The sequence below is a fragment of the Salmo salar genome, chromosome 17 (assembly GCF_965601325.2).
Source record: "Salmo salar chromosome 17, fSalSal1, whole genome shotgun sequence".
In the NCBI taxonomy this organism is placed as follows: Eukaryota; Metazoa; Chordata; class Actinopteri; order Salmoniformes; family Salmonidae; genus Salmo; species Salmo salar.
In genome coordinates this window covers 21228891-21246008 of record NC_138307.1, presented here as the reverse complement: position 1 = coordinate 21246008, position 17118 = coordinate 21228891, and the positions used below count along the sequence as shown (strand labels likewise).

Sequence of the window (17118 nt, the reverse complement as noted above, 5' to 3'; positions counted from 1 at the left end):
AAGGGGATGCCTCGTCCCTGCTGAGCCCAGTGATGTCATCAGACCCCCCCTCTGACGCCCAGGGACCACAGAGATCTCCCAGCCATGTTGCTACTACTAGCACCTGTAGGAGGTCACATGACCAGTGATGCTGTAGGAGACCCATCCCCGAAGCTGGGAGGCCGGGAGGAGATCTAGGGGTTATGTGTGAGGGGGGATAGGTGGGGGGGAACCAGTGTAGCACATTCACGCTCATGTGGCATGTGTGCAGCCAGCCTGGCCTGTTGCCATGGCGCCTGTTTAGCTCCTGTCTGATAGGTCTGTGGGGAGGCGGGCTGCTCTTCTCCTCTCCTGGCTTCAGGCTTCGCTGAGGGATGGGACACACAGACCCACTCTCCTACCTTTCCCAAACTAGAGCTAGCTAGTAGATATGCTTCTCTCTCCATAAATGCTCCATGTGTGAACCTACAGCGTAAAACCCATCCTACCCCAGAAAATGAGTGTCTATTCTCCACTTATATGTTTGACACCATTCTGTACACATTTGACTAACCACTTCATGACATAAGCATGCTACCTAACAGGTTATCACGCGGGACTGTTCTGTTCCTCCTCTAATATTTGTTACATACTAACCTGAGAAGGACGCTAATTTGAAGCTCAGACAGAAAATCTGAAAACCCTTCAGCACCTGGTGAACACTGAAGACACCTCAGTGTGAAGGTGGTCTTCCCAGAGACCCCACATCTCTCATCTTCTCGGCCAATCAGGTTGTGTGTACTCCTTTTGCAGCCCCTCCTCTCAACTCTCTCTGCAGGGATGCAGTTCTTACGTAACGGTAGTAGGGTATTGACTTGTAGGTACATGGGGCCTCCTCTGTTGATGTCAATGTCCTCTCTCTTCAAGGTGTCCTAGCTGTCAGTGATGAAATGTAGGCCTATGTACCATTACACTCTCTTGTAATAGACCTCCCTCTTACTTACTCTCTCTATTTTCCCTCTCTCTCTGCTTCATTTTATGCATAAGACCCCAACTCTTTATAAGACTCCTTCTCTCTCTCGTAACCGCCCCTTCTCTCTTTCTCCCTCTGAATAGCCTCGTTCACATCTTGCGCTAACATGTGAGTTTCGGGATCTGATCAATGTGATCCAATCACTATCTGATCAAGGTTTGCCACGTCTACACATTGTATTAAAATGTGTCTCTTATCTGTCCACTGTGTCCACATTTTGGCCAGATTAGCTGGTGCCAGATAGGCCGGTGTAAAGATGATTTAAACGGTTTGACCAGCTAGATCTGCTTACACTTGATTAATATCCTGACACAATGCGTGTCTGACTACAGTCTAAAAATGTGGGCACAATCAGAATGTGGACAAGATCAGGACAAAGGGTCCATGTTAGAACCAGGTATCAACCGGGCTTCTCTTTCTCTCTCTTTCTCTGTTACAGAACACCTTCCTTTGAAACACAAAGCGCAGTACTTAAAACCAAGTTGTGGGAACGAGGCCGAGCCTTTCAATGCAGACAGTGCTCTCTGTCTCAATAGAACCTAGGATGGTTGTACAGTAATGATGATTGTCAGTTGTCTATCAGTGTGTAAAGGTGTCCACCACCCCATAGTCTGTGAGTCAGTAGTCTAGAAACAATGAGTAGAGCCAGGTGAGAAAGTGAATCCAGTGGTGCTGCTGCATATGTCTGCCGTGCTCAGTTCTCCCTGGGGATCAGGTCTCAGTGTAGCAGTCAATGAATAAGTCATGATGATAGACAGACGCAATACGGTAGCAATAATCAGCCAGATATGGGCCCCTGGAGTCAGGTTCAACATCAGAAACACTAAACTGAGGGAGGTGTGTGTGTGTGTGTGTGTGTGTGTGTGTGTGTGTGTGTGTGTGTGTGTGTGTGTGTGTGTGTGTGTGTGTGTGTGTGTGTGTGTGTGTGTGTGTGTGTGTGTGTGTGTGTGTGTGTGTGTGTGTGTGTGTGTGTGTGTGTGTGTGTGTGTGTGTGTGTGTGTGTGTTTACGAGTGCTGTAGCCTACTGTATGTGCATCAGTGAATAGTATGTGTGTTGTGATAATGATGTTAAAGAGAGTGTGTGTTGTGATGAGGTTAGAGAGAGGGTGTGTTGTGATGAGGTTAGAGAGAGGGTGTGTTGTGATGAGGTTAGAGAGAGTGAGTGTTGTGATGAGGTTAGAGAGAGGGTGTGTTGTGATGAGGTTAAAGAGAGGGTGTGTTGTGATGAGGTTAAAGAAAGGGTGTTGTGAGGAGGTTAGAGAGAGGGTGTGTTGTGATGAGGTTAGAGAGAGTGAGTGTTGTGATGAGGTTAGAGAGAGTGAGTGTTGTGATGAGGTTAGAGAGAGGGTGTGTTGTGATGAGGTTAAAGAGAGGGTGTGTTGTGAGGAGGTTAGAGAGAGGGTGTGTTGTGAGGAGGTTAGAGAGAGGATATGTTGTGATGAGGTTAGAGAGAGGGTGTGTTGTGTTGTAGTGGAATGAAAATCCAGAAAGTTTCCCAACCCAAGACCATGGGCCTCAGGTAAGCTAAACTCTAGTCTTGTCTGTCATGGCTCTGTCCTCTGTGCCCTCTGCTCTTCTCCCAGTGTCCTCTAAAGGCCCCTCCTCTCTGCAGTGCCCTGGCTCCTGGCCCACAACAGGTTCCCCGGCCAATCATCTCACACACTGTCTCATTAAGCTATCACCTGCCTGCCCGCCTGCCCGTCGCCTAGTTGACTGACACTGTGCTGGACCTCCGTCCGCCATGCCCCCGAGGCTAGCGCCTGCTCCCGCCACCGGTCACAAGATACACTTCTGTCTCGTGATGTATCCCCATACAGGAGCCTGAAACAGAACCCCACTGTTGGGCCGCTGCCTCTCCTGTCCTGGTCACCCCGGCTACTTAATGTAATTACAGAAAGGGAAGCTAGCCAGGTCTCCACATGCGGTCAGGGACTATGTTAAAAATGATACCCTATACAGTGCACTACTTTTGACCAGGGGTAGTGCACTATATAGGTAATAGGGTACGATTTCAGATGCAAACAGGCAGTCAGTCCACCAGTCAGTCTACGCTGCCTGGACACCCTCACCCTGGCCCTGTCACAGCACTACTGAGACGGTTGGAAAATGCACCGTCACTCCACTCCTCCTCATTTGAGGTCCCGGTGGCAAACACACAGGGCTCCCATTTATAAAAGCCTTTCTGATGGAAAACCCAAATAGAGTTGCTGGGATGAAGTTTCAGCTGCTGCGTGTGTTAGAGACAGACTCCAAGAGGAGGAACCAGCGGTGGTGGAGTAACTGACAAACAAGGCAGGTAGGCCTGAGGAAGGAAACACTTCAGCTACTCAATATGGCTGTCATCCCTCAGATTACTGTGTTGTACTTGACTTGAAGATTGCTCACAACAACCTCAATGTTTATTTAAGACAAGCTACATCCCTTCTGATAAAACTAGAACCAGAGCCAAACTGTATCAGGGCCCTATTCAATCCCCAAAGTTCATCTTTATAGCGTGATTGAAATTTAAAGGCAGAGACTGAATTCGCGGGAAACGCTGCACGTCGGCTCAATCGGAAATTACCTTCACGTTTCTATAGCTGAATCAATAACGCTTCAGCTTTCCATATTGAATAGAGCCCTCAGTTCAAAGCTAGCCTTTCTGTAGTCCAAGATTAACTCTTAAAGAGTTCTTACTTCCGGTCCAAGGACCTTCTGTTATCTTCTGAGGTAGACTGGCTCAAAACAGCCAAATACTCCATTTAAATGTGAATGGATTATTAATAGCGATCGGTTCTAGAAACATTAAGTCATTTACTTACTAATTTCACAAATACAAAATATAGAATTACTGCACATCACAGGAGGCTGCTGAGGGGAGGTTGGCTCATAATAATGGATGGAACGACGCGAATGGAATGGCATCAAACACCTGGAAACCATTAGTTTGGTATATTTGATACCATTCAACTTCAGCCATTACCACAAGCCCGTTCTCCCCAATTAAGGAGCCACCAACCTCCTGTGCTGTACACTGTTTTAACAGGCTTTATCACAGTTGCAGTCGACGGTATTTCTCAGTGACAACACGTTTCTGGAGGACTTCTTCCAATACACACAGGTGTTCGGCGCATGCTAGATAGCTCATTAGCACAGGTGGTCCCTCTGTCTTCCGTCATTTCTTTAGTAAACACGTGCTGTAACACTAATCCTAACCCTATAAAGGTGTTTATCAATTTACCTTTTTGTTTTTATAAAATGATTTCTTGCTGATATGAAAGATGAGGTCCTGATGAGTGTTAATGTTCAGACCGAGTGTTGGGGCTCTTAAAACTCCCCAATACAGAAGACGCCTTTGTCCAATGACTCTTATGTGTAAAGAAATGGACCTGAGAGTCATGATCAAGGGCTAGTCCTTTCCACATGGGCTCCCGAGTGGCGCAGCGGTCTAAGGCACTGCATCTCAGTGTCACTACAGTGTCACTACAGACCCTGGTTCAATTCCAGGCCTTTTCACCGTGATTGGAAGCCAATTAGCCCAGCGTTGTTTGGCTGGGGTAGGCTGTCATTGTAAATAATAATTTGTTCTTAATTGACTTGCCTAGGTAAATACAACTTTTTTTTTTTTTAAAGAATGAGCAGCATGGTTTTAGTCAGTCACCCAGGTGATGTGTCATAAGCCTGGAGGCTAGCTGAGCTGTGGTAACCATGGCAGTAGTCTCTCAGGAGAGGAGCTGCAATAACCATGGCAGTCTCTCAGGAGATGAGCTGTGGTAACCATGGCAACTGAGGAGAGTAGCAGAAAAAAAAACATATTCCTTACTTAGCATTGACAGCTCTCTGTAACATCCTTGATTTCTAGGTGGTTTGTAGTCTTTTCCAAGCCGACAATGTAACAAAAAAAGAATCATTTGACAAGCGGTTTCTCTATTGTGTCACGTTGTTGCAACAAAAAAAACAGGTCAAATCAAATCTTTTGAAATGCACCGAGTTGACCTTGACAGTCATTAGCGATAGGAAAACAGAGGAAGTGCAGATGCACCAAGGGGACCTGGTTTGGCAGCACTTATTCCTCCCAGATCTGTTAGCATCTGGTTAGAGTTGATAAGGAGTCCATTTGGATGAAGATGGTCAGAAGATGGTCTCCTTTTAAGGGCATTTCAAATCTAACAAGTGTTTTTGCAGGGTTCAAAATACATAAACAAACAAACCTTTTCCTTGCCAATCCTCACTATTCTCTGAACACTAGATACTACCAGACTGTTTCACTGAACAGTCCCAGACTAGGGTAGGAATACAACGGTCTGATATGATTCCATTTCCATCCTCACTGATCTGAAATGACAGGGAAGGTCACAGCAATAAAGCAGAGGTTATAGCTAGGGGTTTGTCCTTTTACCTGTCCTGTTCTTTCAGATCAGTGCATATTGAAAGGAAATGAGATAAGGAGAGAACTCCACTTTAGACTAGTGCGGTGTGTCCTTACAGCGGGGTATTGGTCTTGTTTGAGAGAAACTGGAATAAAGAAAGTTGTGTTTTCATCATTTTATTTCAGGTTTTTTTCTTACTGGGATTAAATAAATGACAAGAGCGGATGAGAACTCCTGATAACGGGACAGATGTTAGACATTGACGTTTAGCACTTAACATCGACAAGAAATCCTAAAAACATGGGGTACAGCACTGCTTCTGATAAGATTCTCAACTTGGACCAGTGACTTTGGTATTGTATTTATACATTACACTTTTCTGCAGAAAAATTTAAATTAAAAAAGTACAACCGCATAAATATAAAACTCCTTCCACCATGTAAAATGGCTAAAACATTCATCAGAAAGTCACACCACGTTGTGAGATGACGTGACGTAATTGAGCAAAACAATCATCTTTAAAAAGCAGAGTTAGCACCGCTGCCGTACAAAAGGCAAAAGTAGCCCAACAACCCAGACACAACTCGACATTAAGAGTGAATCAAACAGAACGAAAGGAAGTAAAAGCCTGAAACAATAGCGTAATAAAACCCTTATCCCACATTAAGTGATTCTAAAAGAAAAGCGATGTAAAAATTCTCACAATCAATCAATCAGACAAAGGCAAAAATAAGGAAAGAGTAGGCCTAGTTCCCTGGAGTGCAGCCTTTTTCCTCACACGGGTCAGAGGAGATCAGAGTACCGTGTCAATATTTTTAAATGATTAAGTATTCATATATAGTATATACACATCTTGGACTGCTAAAGCTTGCTCACATAAGTAAACAGGTTACAACATGGCTTGGAAAGGACCAATGTATGCGACTACTGCACTGTACACTCCAAAAATATGTATAGAAACCACACAAGGCAGCAATACGGAGGGGGGACAAAACACTGCTCGCTACACATCAGTAGTGGAATTACAATTTACAGTCATAAATGAAACATGTCCCCATGGCTCAAGGAATATTCTTCATTTACAGTAGAATAAATACTTTATGCTATTGCTACTCCTCCTGCGACTTACATTCTAACCCTAGACAGAAGCAGAGAAGCCAGTGTAAAGCAGACAGATGAAGTGTCGTCCCGTATGTTATGAGTTTTGTTCAAGACTAGTTGTGATTTTTTAACTTCACTTCGTATTTCCACCCCAACTCCCTTTCCTAAATTATTTTGTTACTTTTGAGAAATGGTTGGAGGGAGAGGGGGCTGGAGAGAAAGTGCTATGAACCTAACTGTGGTCATAAGTTGGTGACAGTGAATTTAACGTCAAATTTTCCTTGGAACTTGTCCTTCTCGCTGTAGCCAATGTTCTCTCCGTAGGCTCTGCACTCGATGCGCAGCTCGGTGTTCATGGTGAGGTTGACGAACTGGAGGGCCACTAGGGGCTGCAGGTACTGGGGGTGAAGCAGCTTGCCGTAGTAGGGGTAATACTGGAGGGGGAAACCTTCACCAATGCCGTAGTACTTCACCTCCCCGATCTTACCGGCGTCCTCCTCTCTCTGCAAAGAGATTGGGTGACAGAGTCAAAAGGAGAAAGACGGTGCTATTTTGGTCATTCTGACATCTGACCTTCACCCAGAAACACATTTACAATAGCTGGTTTCGTGACGGAATGGGGACTATTCCTCGAAAGCAATTCTAGAATTGCTAGAATGAACATTCACATTCAAGTCAACATTCCCTTAGGCTTCAATGTTGCTCTACTGACTACTGTTAACCGACATTGGAATGATCAATTGTGATTCGATGTGGTTCTATGTCTGGCGTACTGTACCTTGTTGGTGCAGAAGATGGGCATGACGTTGGGCTGGACCTTGGTCTGCGCTCCCTCAGGGATGCTTTCATTGGAGCTGGGGGGCTGAAAGAATGGAGGACAGGTACACAGTGAGTGAGGAGGCAAAACAATCTGCTAAAAACAGTAACACTTTTACCTAAGAAAGTTTATGTAGATTTTGTATTCAATAATGTACTACTATGCATAAACTAACAACCAGGGGCCACTGGAAATATCAAAGTGACCAGTTTGTACAAGAGGTCAACTTTTCATATGTCCTGGTTGATAAGGCCTGAAAGCTATGTCCTGAGGATATTTACCCTTGGCCTGAAGTTGACGATCCTGTTCAGCTTGACGATCAGGCAGGGTTTTCCTTCCTTGAAGCCAAAGTCTCTGTCTTCCATGCCGGAGCAAGGCCCAAGCCAGCTCCTCTGGAAGCGACAGGCCTTCCTGATCCCCACATCACTCTCCAGGTCGCCACGGTTCTTATAGTCCTCCGGTTGCTCTGAAGGCAGGAGGAGGAGAAATCACTGAGCACAGGAAGCCACAGCTGCTCGCTTCAACTAATTTTTTAAAATATTTTTAAATACACCTCTCTGAAGAAGCCAATACACAATTCCATTCCATGTCCTGGCCACTTAGTTCCTATTTCACCTAATGTTAGAACGTCAGAAAGGATTCAATAAGCAAAAGGCTAGAAGATGATGGTACCACCTCCATCTAAGTAGAGCTTCCACCACACTGAGCACCTCTTAGGTCTGCGTCATGGCAGGGGGTAGGACTAGGAGCTAGGGGGAGGGGGTAGAGCGGAATGGAACACTTCCTGTACCTCCACAATCCTCGTATTTCATCTGGTCCCGCTGTTTGTCGTCATCGTACATAACCAGGAACTCTCGCATGGCCTTGGTGTAAGCCAAGTAGGTCTCCACATCATTCAAGTTGAAGGCGATCTCGGATTTGTCGGAGCGTGGGGTGTGTGATAGGCCTGACAACAGACAGTCACCATCAGTTTCAGAAGTAGAGAAAGTACTATTAGCAATACACACTTTTATAATAGGACAATAATGTTTCAGTGGACTTGTGACCATTCTATTTACACTAACTCACAATAGTACTGCAGTTACATAGATAACTGGTTTCATACTCAGTAAGGTTAAGAACAGTCAGTGTAATTCTCTTTCTAATGAAGTCTTTCAGTGAGGCAGTCATCCATTGAAGAGTCCACACTTTGGAAAACAGTCTTGAAGAGGAAGACAAGGTGAATCCCTGTCATTGTTCTTAGCAGGAAAGACGGGTCAGTAAAAGGGAAAAGCCCATTTCAAACAAAAGACAACTGTCTCTACGCTACGGTACAAGATCCAAAACACATCCACCCCTATTCTCTTCTACTTCCTTATTTACAACCAGCCCATCCCAGCCCCCACACTAAGTTCCATCTTTCATGACCAGAAAACTAAAGAGAACTAACTGGACTGAGTGAGGTGAGGAGTCTGAAGAGAGTAACGCTTCTCTCCTCTGTCAGCTTGTGCGATAAAGAAATAGTCTGACTCTTCTCTTTCTGCTTGTTAGAGCCATCAGGTGTCCTCTTCGTTGTGACGACCTGGCCCAGTTATCAGGCCTCCTGTGGAAAGTAACGCACTATCAATGCCTAGCTACCTCTCATCTCCTAATGGAGGTTCCCTGAGCAGACCATGGCTATATATACCCAGACAGACAAATTACTCGACAATGTGATGGTTGAAAACCCCAACAGGAAAGGGTTAATGCTCTGTGGAAGGGCACTGGTGCTGTGGGATTGGGTTGTGTTGTGTAAGGGGAGAAAATAAAGTAGAGAATAGCATCTGCCGTTGACAGTTTACCACAGAGCTCTCACTGGTAAAGGAAGCAAGCAATGACTACCAGAACTTCCCGGTCTGTTTTAACTCTAGTCAAAGGCATCAGGAGAGAGCTCTGTTAGGGGACCACAATGTAAAGTTCACGATTAGCACTTCTCCCTCCATTTCACACCCACGTGATCAGAAGACTCCAGCGAAACTGACTAAACCTCTCAGAAAAAAGGAAGCTGTGCAGAAAGACATGAAATATGCAACGTCCAGTAATCTGGAACGGGAACAGATCTCGTTCTTTAAACACTACACTCCGTAACAAATTGGGAAGAGAGGTCTCCGCCCGTGTAGGAGGCCTTTAGGGAAATTAATTGCGACACTTGACTGACCCACTACCTACACCAGTGGTCCAATACGACATGAGCATTTAAAACAGTAGGACTGCAGTAACTGGAATAACACGTGAAGGATTCAGTTCACTACTAGACCAGAGTTAATTTTGAAAGAAGCACTTCTGTACATCTTTACCAAAAATCTAATTTCACCAGTTTGTTATTGGACGTAAGCATACTACTGTACAAGCTAGCCTAAATGAGCCAGGGCCATAGACACTGAATCAGTAACAAAATAGTTCCACATGCATGGATGACACCCACCGTTTACTTGAAAGACAAGCGTCCTCTGTGTCTGACCTCAAAACGGTACTGTGCCGGCCTGCTCTCTGGCCCATACAGTGCTAAAGTCAATTCAGCTGATATCTCACAGTGGGACTCCCTTAATAAGAGGATGTTTGACGGACATAACCCACCCCTCTGAGATCTACAAACATGCATGTTAGACTGTCTGCAGCCCAAATTGCATCCTATTCCCTACATAGTGCACTACTTTTGACCAGTGGGTAGGGAATAGGGTGCCATTTCAAACGAAGCCACTGTGGTTGGACACCATCTCTTATCCCCAGGCAGCAGTAGTGGCTCAGCGTCTAGTGTTCAGTGATACCTTACCTGGGGGAGCAACTCTGTCTTGCCAGGTGGGTTTGTAGTTACTGAGGGTGAGAAGCAAGGCCTGGATGGTGCCGATGAATACTCCAGCCAGAAAAGCATAGAAGATTAAGTAGAATCCTAGAATTTTAACTGTAAAAGGAGGGAGAGAGAGAGAGATATGGGTCATTACCATGCAAAAGATGTGGAGGACAGATGATTGTGACATATGCCTTTTTTTCCTTATTTTAAAAAAAACTACAAACACCAGTCATGCCATGAAATTAAGATCTGGTTGTTATGTTGCTGACAAGGTCCATTTCCACTCATTCAGTTGAGTCATACAAAAAGCCACGTACAGAACTCCAGCATTCCACAATTGTAGAATGTTAAATCTGCTCTGAAAAACAATGACCATTCCCCATAGTCAAACCTTAGTACTCCTGCAGTAGTTAAGAATCTGCTCAAGTCAACACAACCCTGCCACCCTAACCAGCCCTGCAGAGCCAGTCTGTACAGACATTTTAGTCATTTAGCAGACGCTCTTATCCAGAGCGACTTACAGTAGTGAATGCATACATTTTTCATACTGGCCCCCCGTGGGAATCGAACCCACAACCCTGGCGTTGCAAACACCATGCTCTACCAACTGAGCCACAGGGAAGACACGACACAGTACGCTAAACACCGCAGACATGTAGACTGTGGATCCCCACTTTCATTTTTGACTGAGTGTTTGTGGAGTTGGGGACTTAAAATGCATACCATTTTAATATCAAATACACAAGCACTACACCAAAGTGAGACAAGAAGGGTACAGCTTAAGAGAAACAGCAAGTCTGCCTATTGTGTCGTCAGACGAGTGTTTCCTCAGCGTTCCAATTCCAACTGGACCAATTCAATCTCATGCGTGTCTATCCTATCGTAAACCTTAGACTGCCCAGTCATTGCCCATTGCACCACAACACTATCAAACATTAAAAATTGGATAAATAGATTGGCTGGCTCTACTACTAATCCAAGCACACCTGGTTTCTACCTTAAGCTTTCTGGTCCGTACACAGAATATCCATAACTGGAATGAGTCCCAAATGGCACCCTATTCCCCATGTAGTGCCCTGGTCAAAAGTAGTGTACGATATAGGGGAAAAGGGTGCCATTCGGGATGCACACCTGGGCTCAGTGATACCTATACAGGTAGAATGCATGCAGACAGAGAAGCCCGTGTCTCCTATGGAGAGAGCAGGAGGTAGCCTAGCCACAAAGCTACTGTTCCAAATAGTAATCCACCTATAACAGTAGACATTGTCTTGACTCTTCACTGAGGGCAGGAAAATGAAGTGTAACCAGTAGATCATACAGTAGTAGCAAGGAGAACAACAACAACTTCAGGCTTCAGAGTAAATACAATTGTCAAATCACTTTTGGTTGCTATTAAACTCAGCACCCAGAAACAAATCTCAAGCCAGCTACTCAGCTTTAATTGTTAGGCCTGTCACAAGAGACTAGGTTGCTCTAAAAATATGCCCACATCTCAGATAAGACCAATAAATTAATACATTCAGGTCCCAAAAACAATGGAGGCAGTCTGCATGTTCAGCTTTTATACAAAACCTAGATACTACCCAGCTGGCACATAACGTTCTGAGAACCATACAGTATGTTTCTTAGAGCTTGGTGAGAGTGTGGTTGTGCTATAGTTATTTTGCATACAACCTTCCCACAACATTCTGGGAATGGTGCAGGATACCCAGCTAGTACATAACATTCTGAGAACCATATGTTTCTTAGGTGGGAATTTCAGTACCTCAGTTTAACTTTTCCTCATGGTTCTATTTAAAGTAATGTTCTCAAATTGTTTAGAGAACGTAAAAAAAAAGGAGCACTATGCAGAAATCACACCGCCTTTTCCTGGTTGCTAAAATTCAAAATAGTTCGCCTAAATTTCAGTTTATGACGAAACAAGCAAGCATAGTGTAGAGAATCATTGTACCATCTAAACCACTGTGAAATATATTTTCCATAACCAAAAATACTATATTTTCAGCTGGTGTACAAAACTGACAGTAAGACGCAAAAACAAAATTTAAGAACAGAAAGCATAGAAATAGCACACATGGAACAGATCTACCACATCTTAGACTTGCTTTCAATGAGAATGACAGATCTATGTGAATTTGGTCAGGTCGCCCAAAAAGTTACATATTGCAGCTTCAAAAAACAACGTTCTTCTGTGGAAATGTCAGTACTTATAAAAGTAAATAAAACGTTTTCTACAAGCGACTTCCTCAGGTTTCCTCAGTTCTATTTTAAGTAATGTTCTCAGAACATTAGTAAACGTTCAAAGAACATTCTAAGAAAGTTATTTAAAAATATACATTCCATTCTGAGTATCACCAAAACTATCCTCTATCTTGTTAAGTGTGTTGATCACGCCCACAACTGGTCTTAAATGAGTGCTCGCTTCCTTTAAAATGGAGGTTTGTTTAAATAGACTAAAGTGAACAGCTTTGTATGAGTAAAAAAAAAAAAGCATGCTAGCTGTATCCTGGTGGCACAGTGGACTAATTCCATGGATAGAGAACAGAAGATCATGGAGTCAAATCTCACTGACACCGTGCCACAATAAAAAAGAAAAGAAACTTATGCGTTTGAATGATTAAATGCCTGAGAAAATGAATTTACATGTGTCCCATCTGTGCTTGGAGTTCAAAACAGTTATTGAAACATGTTCTTAGAACATTATTTAATTACCTTCCAATAACCTAGAATTTCCATTCTCAGAACATTAATAAAGCCTTCCAGGAAAACTTTCAGGGAACCATAGAACATTCACAGAACCTCCCTGCAACCTAAAAAATATAAATTAAAAAAATAAATTCTCAGAACAATTTTTATTTTACAGGTCGGGAAACATTACTTTGTATTCAGAACCAAAAACTTACATTCCCACAACTTCCAAGGAACCAAAATGTGCTAACTGGGATATGCATAAAACCAGCACAGGTATACAGGTCCAGAATGAGAAATCATAGGCCCGGGGCTTTGGTATTTTGAAATCTGCAAAAGGCAAACCACCAGCCACAACCAACCATAGAATTATAATCCATAAATGGCAGTTCCCACTAAAGTCAAGACTGGCATTCCTTGCTAGTGTACCCTTGAGTTTAACAGTCAGTCAAATTGCCAAAGTAAGAGGTTAGAAAACCCTTCTATGGATTATATGTCTATGGCCACAACTGTATATTTGGACCACGCTCTCCAAACTGCGGCCTTCCCGACTGTAGGTATACCGCTAACTGCCAAAATAAAGGAAACACTTAAGTAAACGAGGGATACAAAGTACATGTTATGGTGTGGGGTGCATTTTCCTGCCATGGTTTAGGTTCACTTGTAGAATCTATGCCAAGGCGCATTGAATCTGTTCTGGCAGCTCGTGGTGACCCAACACGCTTTATGTTGGCGTTTCCTTTATTTTGGCCTTTATTTTGGTCTGTGCTTGTGCTAAAACTTAATCCACAGTTTTTTTTTTAATAAACTCTACATTTTCTGTGGCTAAATTATGCTCTCTGGTGGACTTCAAACATTGAGAGTGGGGCTCCTGTGGTTGGATAATTCTTTTTTTTTTTTATGATACAAATAAATTTTTAAAAAAGCATCTTGGACCCTCTACGGGCTTGGGCCCTGCCCCTGACTCACAATTGACCAGTCACATTTATTTATTATGCAGTTTATTTTTATTACTCAGTTACCCAATCAAGGCAGGCCCCCCCCCCCCCAATCAAGGAAGGCCTAGTGGTCCCCCAACCCACCAGACCTGCAGAGCTAGTACTGTATAGGCCTAGTGGTGCATAAGACAATGTCAAAGGGTCAAGTCTTATAGGAGACAGCAGTTCCCTTTCAATCAATTACGGATGACTTATGATGTCCCCTGTTCCTTGGCAGAATTATAAGGACATCACAACCACCCTAAGGTGTCTTATCCAGATCATGCGTTTTCCCTGATCACAATTGGCCGGTACAAGGGTGCGTACATTATCCATATTATAGACGAGGGTTCAATATCTCCCCTCTCTCCATGCATCACACCAGATAAAACATATGTTCTCGCATTGTAGACAGATTAAATTGATCATGCAAGTGGCCGAATGGAGACGAGTCGTCATAAAAGTCATGGATAGTGTCACACACATCGTTCAAAATGATGCACCTCTTACATTGGATGGATGAGGAGCACCAGTGTTGGTTGGAGAGATGTTGAATGGGTGGGTTTGGGGGAGTGGGGTTGGAGGCTCACTTCCTTATGTTTCCTTCTCATTTTATTGAACTGAATATGAAATTATATGTTGTACCTGTAAACCCCCCCCCCCCCCCCCCAAAACAAGAAATATGACCAAATAAATAAAAATATGGTCACCACAAAAATGAAAAGATCCAAACTTGAGATAATACACACAAAACACAGTTGAAGTAAATGACCAAACCAACCAACTTGAGGGCGTTAGTTAAATAAGCAAAATTGCAACATGAATTGTCGCTCAGCCTGTCATCCTCTGAATACCGAAAATGTAGGGTAGTTGTGTGACATTGAGACGAGGGAAGACATGGGTGCAGACGGAAACGAGAAAAGTCAAATTAGTCTAGTTAATACATTTCCATTGTTAATTAAAGTGACACAGGATCCACATCGAATAGTAACACTAGATGGAATGTCCTCTCCATAATTCCAAGTAGGCCCCATCACCTTGAATCACCTTGGACTATGATGCATTTTTAACCCTTTGATTGTGTCATTTTACATCGGAAATGAAACTAAGTCTGGACAGCATGTACATATGGTGTAATTCCATCCTAATTGTTATAGATCATGTTACTGTGATGGGGAGTTCTAGTCTCCTTCCAGGCATAGGCGGCAGCGTCTCTGCAGTGTGATCAACTAGCCTACTGTACCATTAGGATTCGAACCTTTAGAATAACATGTTCTAATAATGTATTATGCATATTCCAGCCACCGTCTTTCAACGACCTATTTGGATTCTCATACTGATTTAAGATTTAAATGAAAACCCATCTTTGCTTGGAACAGTCGGTAGGCTGTTTTTTTTTAATAAGGCAGTAGGTTCCTAGCAAGGACAAGTGACAGTGAAAGGACAAGTGACAGTGAAATATGAGCAAAAACTGGTCGCATGTTCACCGTATGTTTTTACTCACAACACAGACATGGAAAGCCATGAACAACGAGTGGCGATAGGCAATGATATGGACTCTGTGACACCGTACCACACACTGCTGCAAAGTCAAATCAAACAGGTGCTATGCACCAAGATGAAATGAAGACTCGGTGCGCGTTCCATACTGCCCAATAGGCGTTCGATCGTGCCATATGAGATCCATCACAATTTCGATTAAAACCTCCGGCCATAACGGCCAATTAACGTGATCATAAATATCAGAATGGCATACTTACACCAACTCCCCCCTGTGCGTCCACAAAATTCCCCCTTGTCCGAATCCCATACAAACTTCTTCCATCCACCATCGTCTTTATTCGAAGACATTTTCGACTGTGTTTCAGTTCCTTTTAGTGTGGTGCTCTTTCTTTATTCAGTTCCCTTCGCTTCTCTCTGCCGGTCCCTCTCCGGAGTCCCAAATTCCAAACACCGACGGACTTGTACACGGCTTGTTCCTGCGTACTCACTGCACACAGATATATCCTAGTTGCAGTCGACTCCGCCCGAAAACTATTTTAACAAGTCACCTACAAGGAGGGAGGGCCAGCTCTCGCGAATCACAAACGAGTGTCCTCTCTGCGTAATGTTGTCGTTTGTGGAGAGTCGGGAGCGGGTATTTGCTCCACCCTTGGACGTAGTATACGTCAGAATGTCCTTTACGATGCGACCCTGCGATTTCAACAGAAGAGCACTCACATGAATAAAGATTCAGAGGCATACTACATCTATTCACAGCGCCAACAATACATTACAAATTGCCACCATTGTCTTCATTATCTGGAGACCTAATTCACTCAAAATGGGATTTACAATGTGGGTAAACTTAAAATGTTAAAAATTACAGAAGTATGATAGCCTACCATAATTACTATTCATACGTATATGATCATCTGATAAAGCCAAGATGACTTGGCCATTCCTCAGTAACCCAATTGTAATAGGAGAAAAACACCCATCCCAGCTAGCACATTTGGTTCCCTTGGAAGTTGTGGGAACTTATGTTTTTGGTTTAGCTGCAACCTGAGGTAGAAGAGGCGCTATTGCGCCTTCTTTACCACACAATTTGTGTGGATGGACCATTTCAGGTTGTCAGTGATGTGCACCCCAAGGAACTTTAAGCTTTTCACCCTCTCCACTGTGGCCCCGTCAATGTGGATGGGGGCGGGCTCCCTCTGCTGTCTCCTGAAGTTCACGATCAGCTCCTTCGTTTTGTTGACGTTGAGGGAGAGGTTATTTTCCTGGCAACACTCCACCAGGGCCCTCACCTCCTCCCTGTAGGCTGTCTCGTTGTTGTTGGTAATCAGGCCTACCACTGTTGTGTTTTCTGCAAACTTGATGATTGAGTTGGAGACGTGCGTGGCCATGCAGTCATGGGTGAACAGGGAGTACAGGAGGGGGCTGAGCACGCACCCTTGTGGGCCCCCGTGTTGAGGATCAGCGTAGCGGAGGTGTTGTTGCCTACCTTCACCACCTGGGACGGCCCGTCAGGAAGTTGCGATTGCGTCATCTGTGGCTCTGTTGGGGCGGTATGCAAATTGTAGTTGGTCAAGGGTGTTGGGTAAAGTGGAGGTGATATGATCCTTAACTAGCCTCTCAAAGCATGTCTTGATGACAGAAGTGAGTGCCATGGGGAGATATTAATTTAGTTCAGTTACCTTCACTTTCTTGGTTAAGGGAACAATGGTGGACATCTTGAAGCAAGTCAGGACAACAGACTGGTATATGGAGAGATTGAATATGTCCTTAAACACTCCAGCCAGCTGGTTAGGGTTAGGAGTTAGGTTAAAGGGCTAAGATTAGGGGAAGGGTTAGATAATATGTTAAGTAGTTGCAAAGTAGCTAAAATGTTAAACTTGTCCGTG

At 43.9% G+C, this 17118-nt stretch overlaps 1 protein-coding gene across 1 annotated transcript; it reads right to left on the bottom strand.

Moving 5' to 3' along the window:
• Nucleotides 1-5500: 5500 nt before the first annotated feature.
• Nucleotides 5501-15759, bottom strand: LOC106575754 (sodium/potassium-transporting ATPase subunit beta-233). Its single transcript, XM_014152431.3, has 6 exons — nt 15493-15759; nt 10050-10178; nt 8049-8204; nt 7540-7724; nt 7220-7303; nt 5501-6944 (listed from the first exon to the last, which is right to left on the bottom strand). The coding sequence occupies exons 1-6, from the start codon at nt 15581-15583 to the stop codon at nt 6684-6686; spliced, it is 906 nt and encodes a 301-aa protein (XP_014007906.1). The 5' UTR covers nt 15584-15759; the 3' UTR covers nt 5501-6683.
• Nucleotides 15760-17118: the final 1359 nt, after the last annotated feature.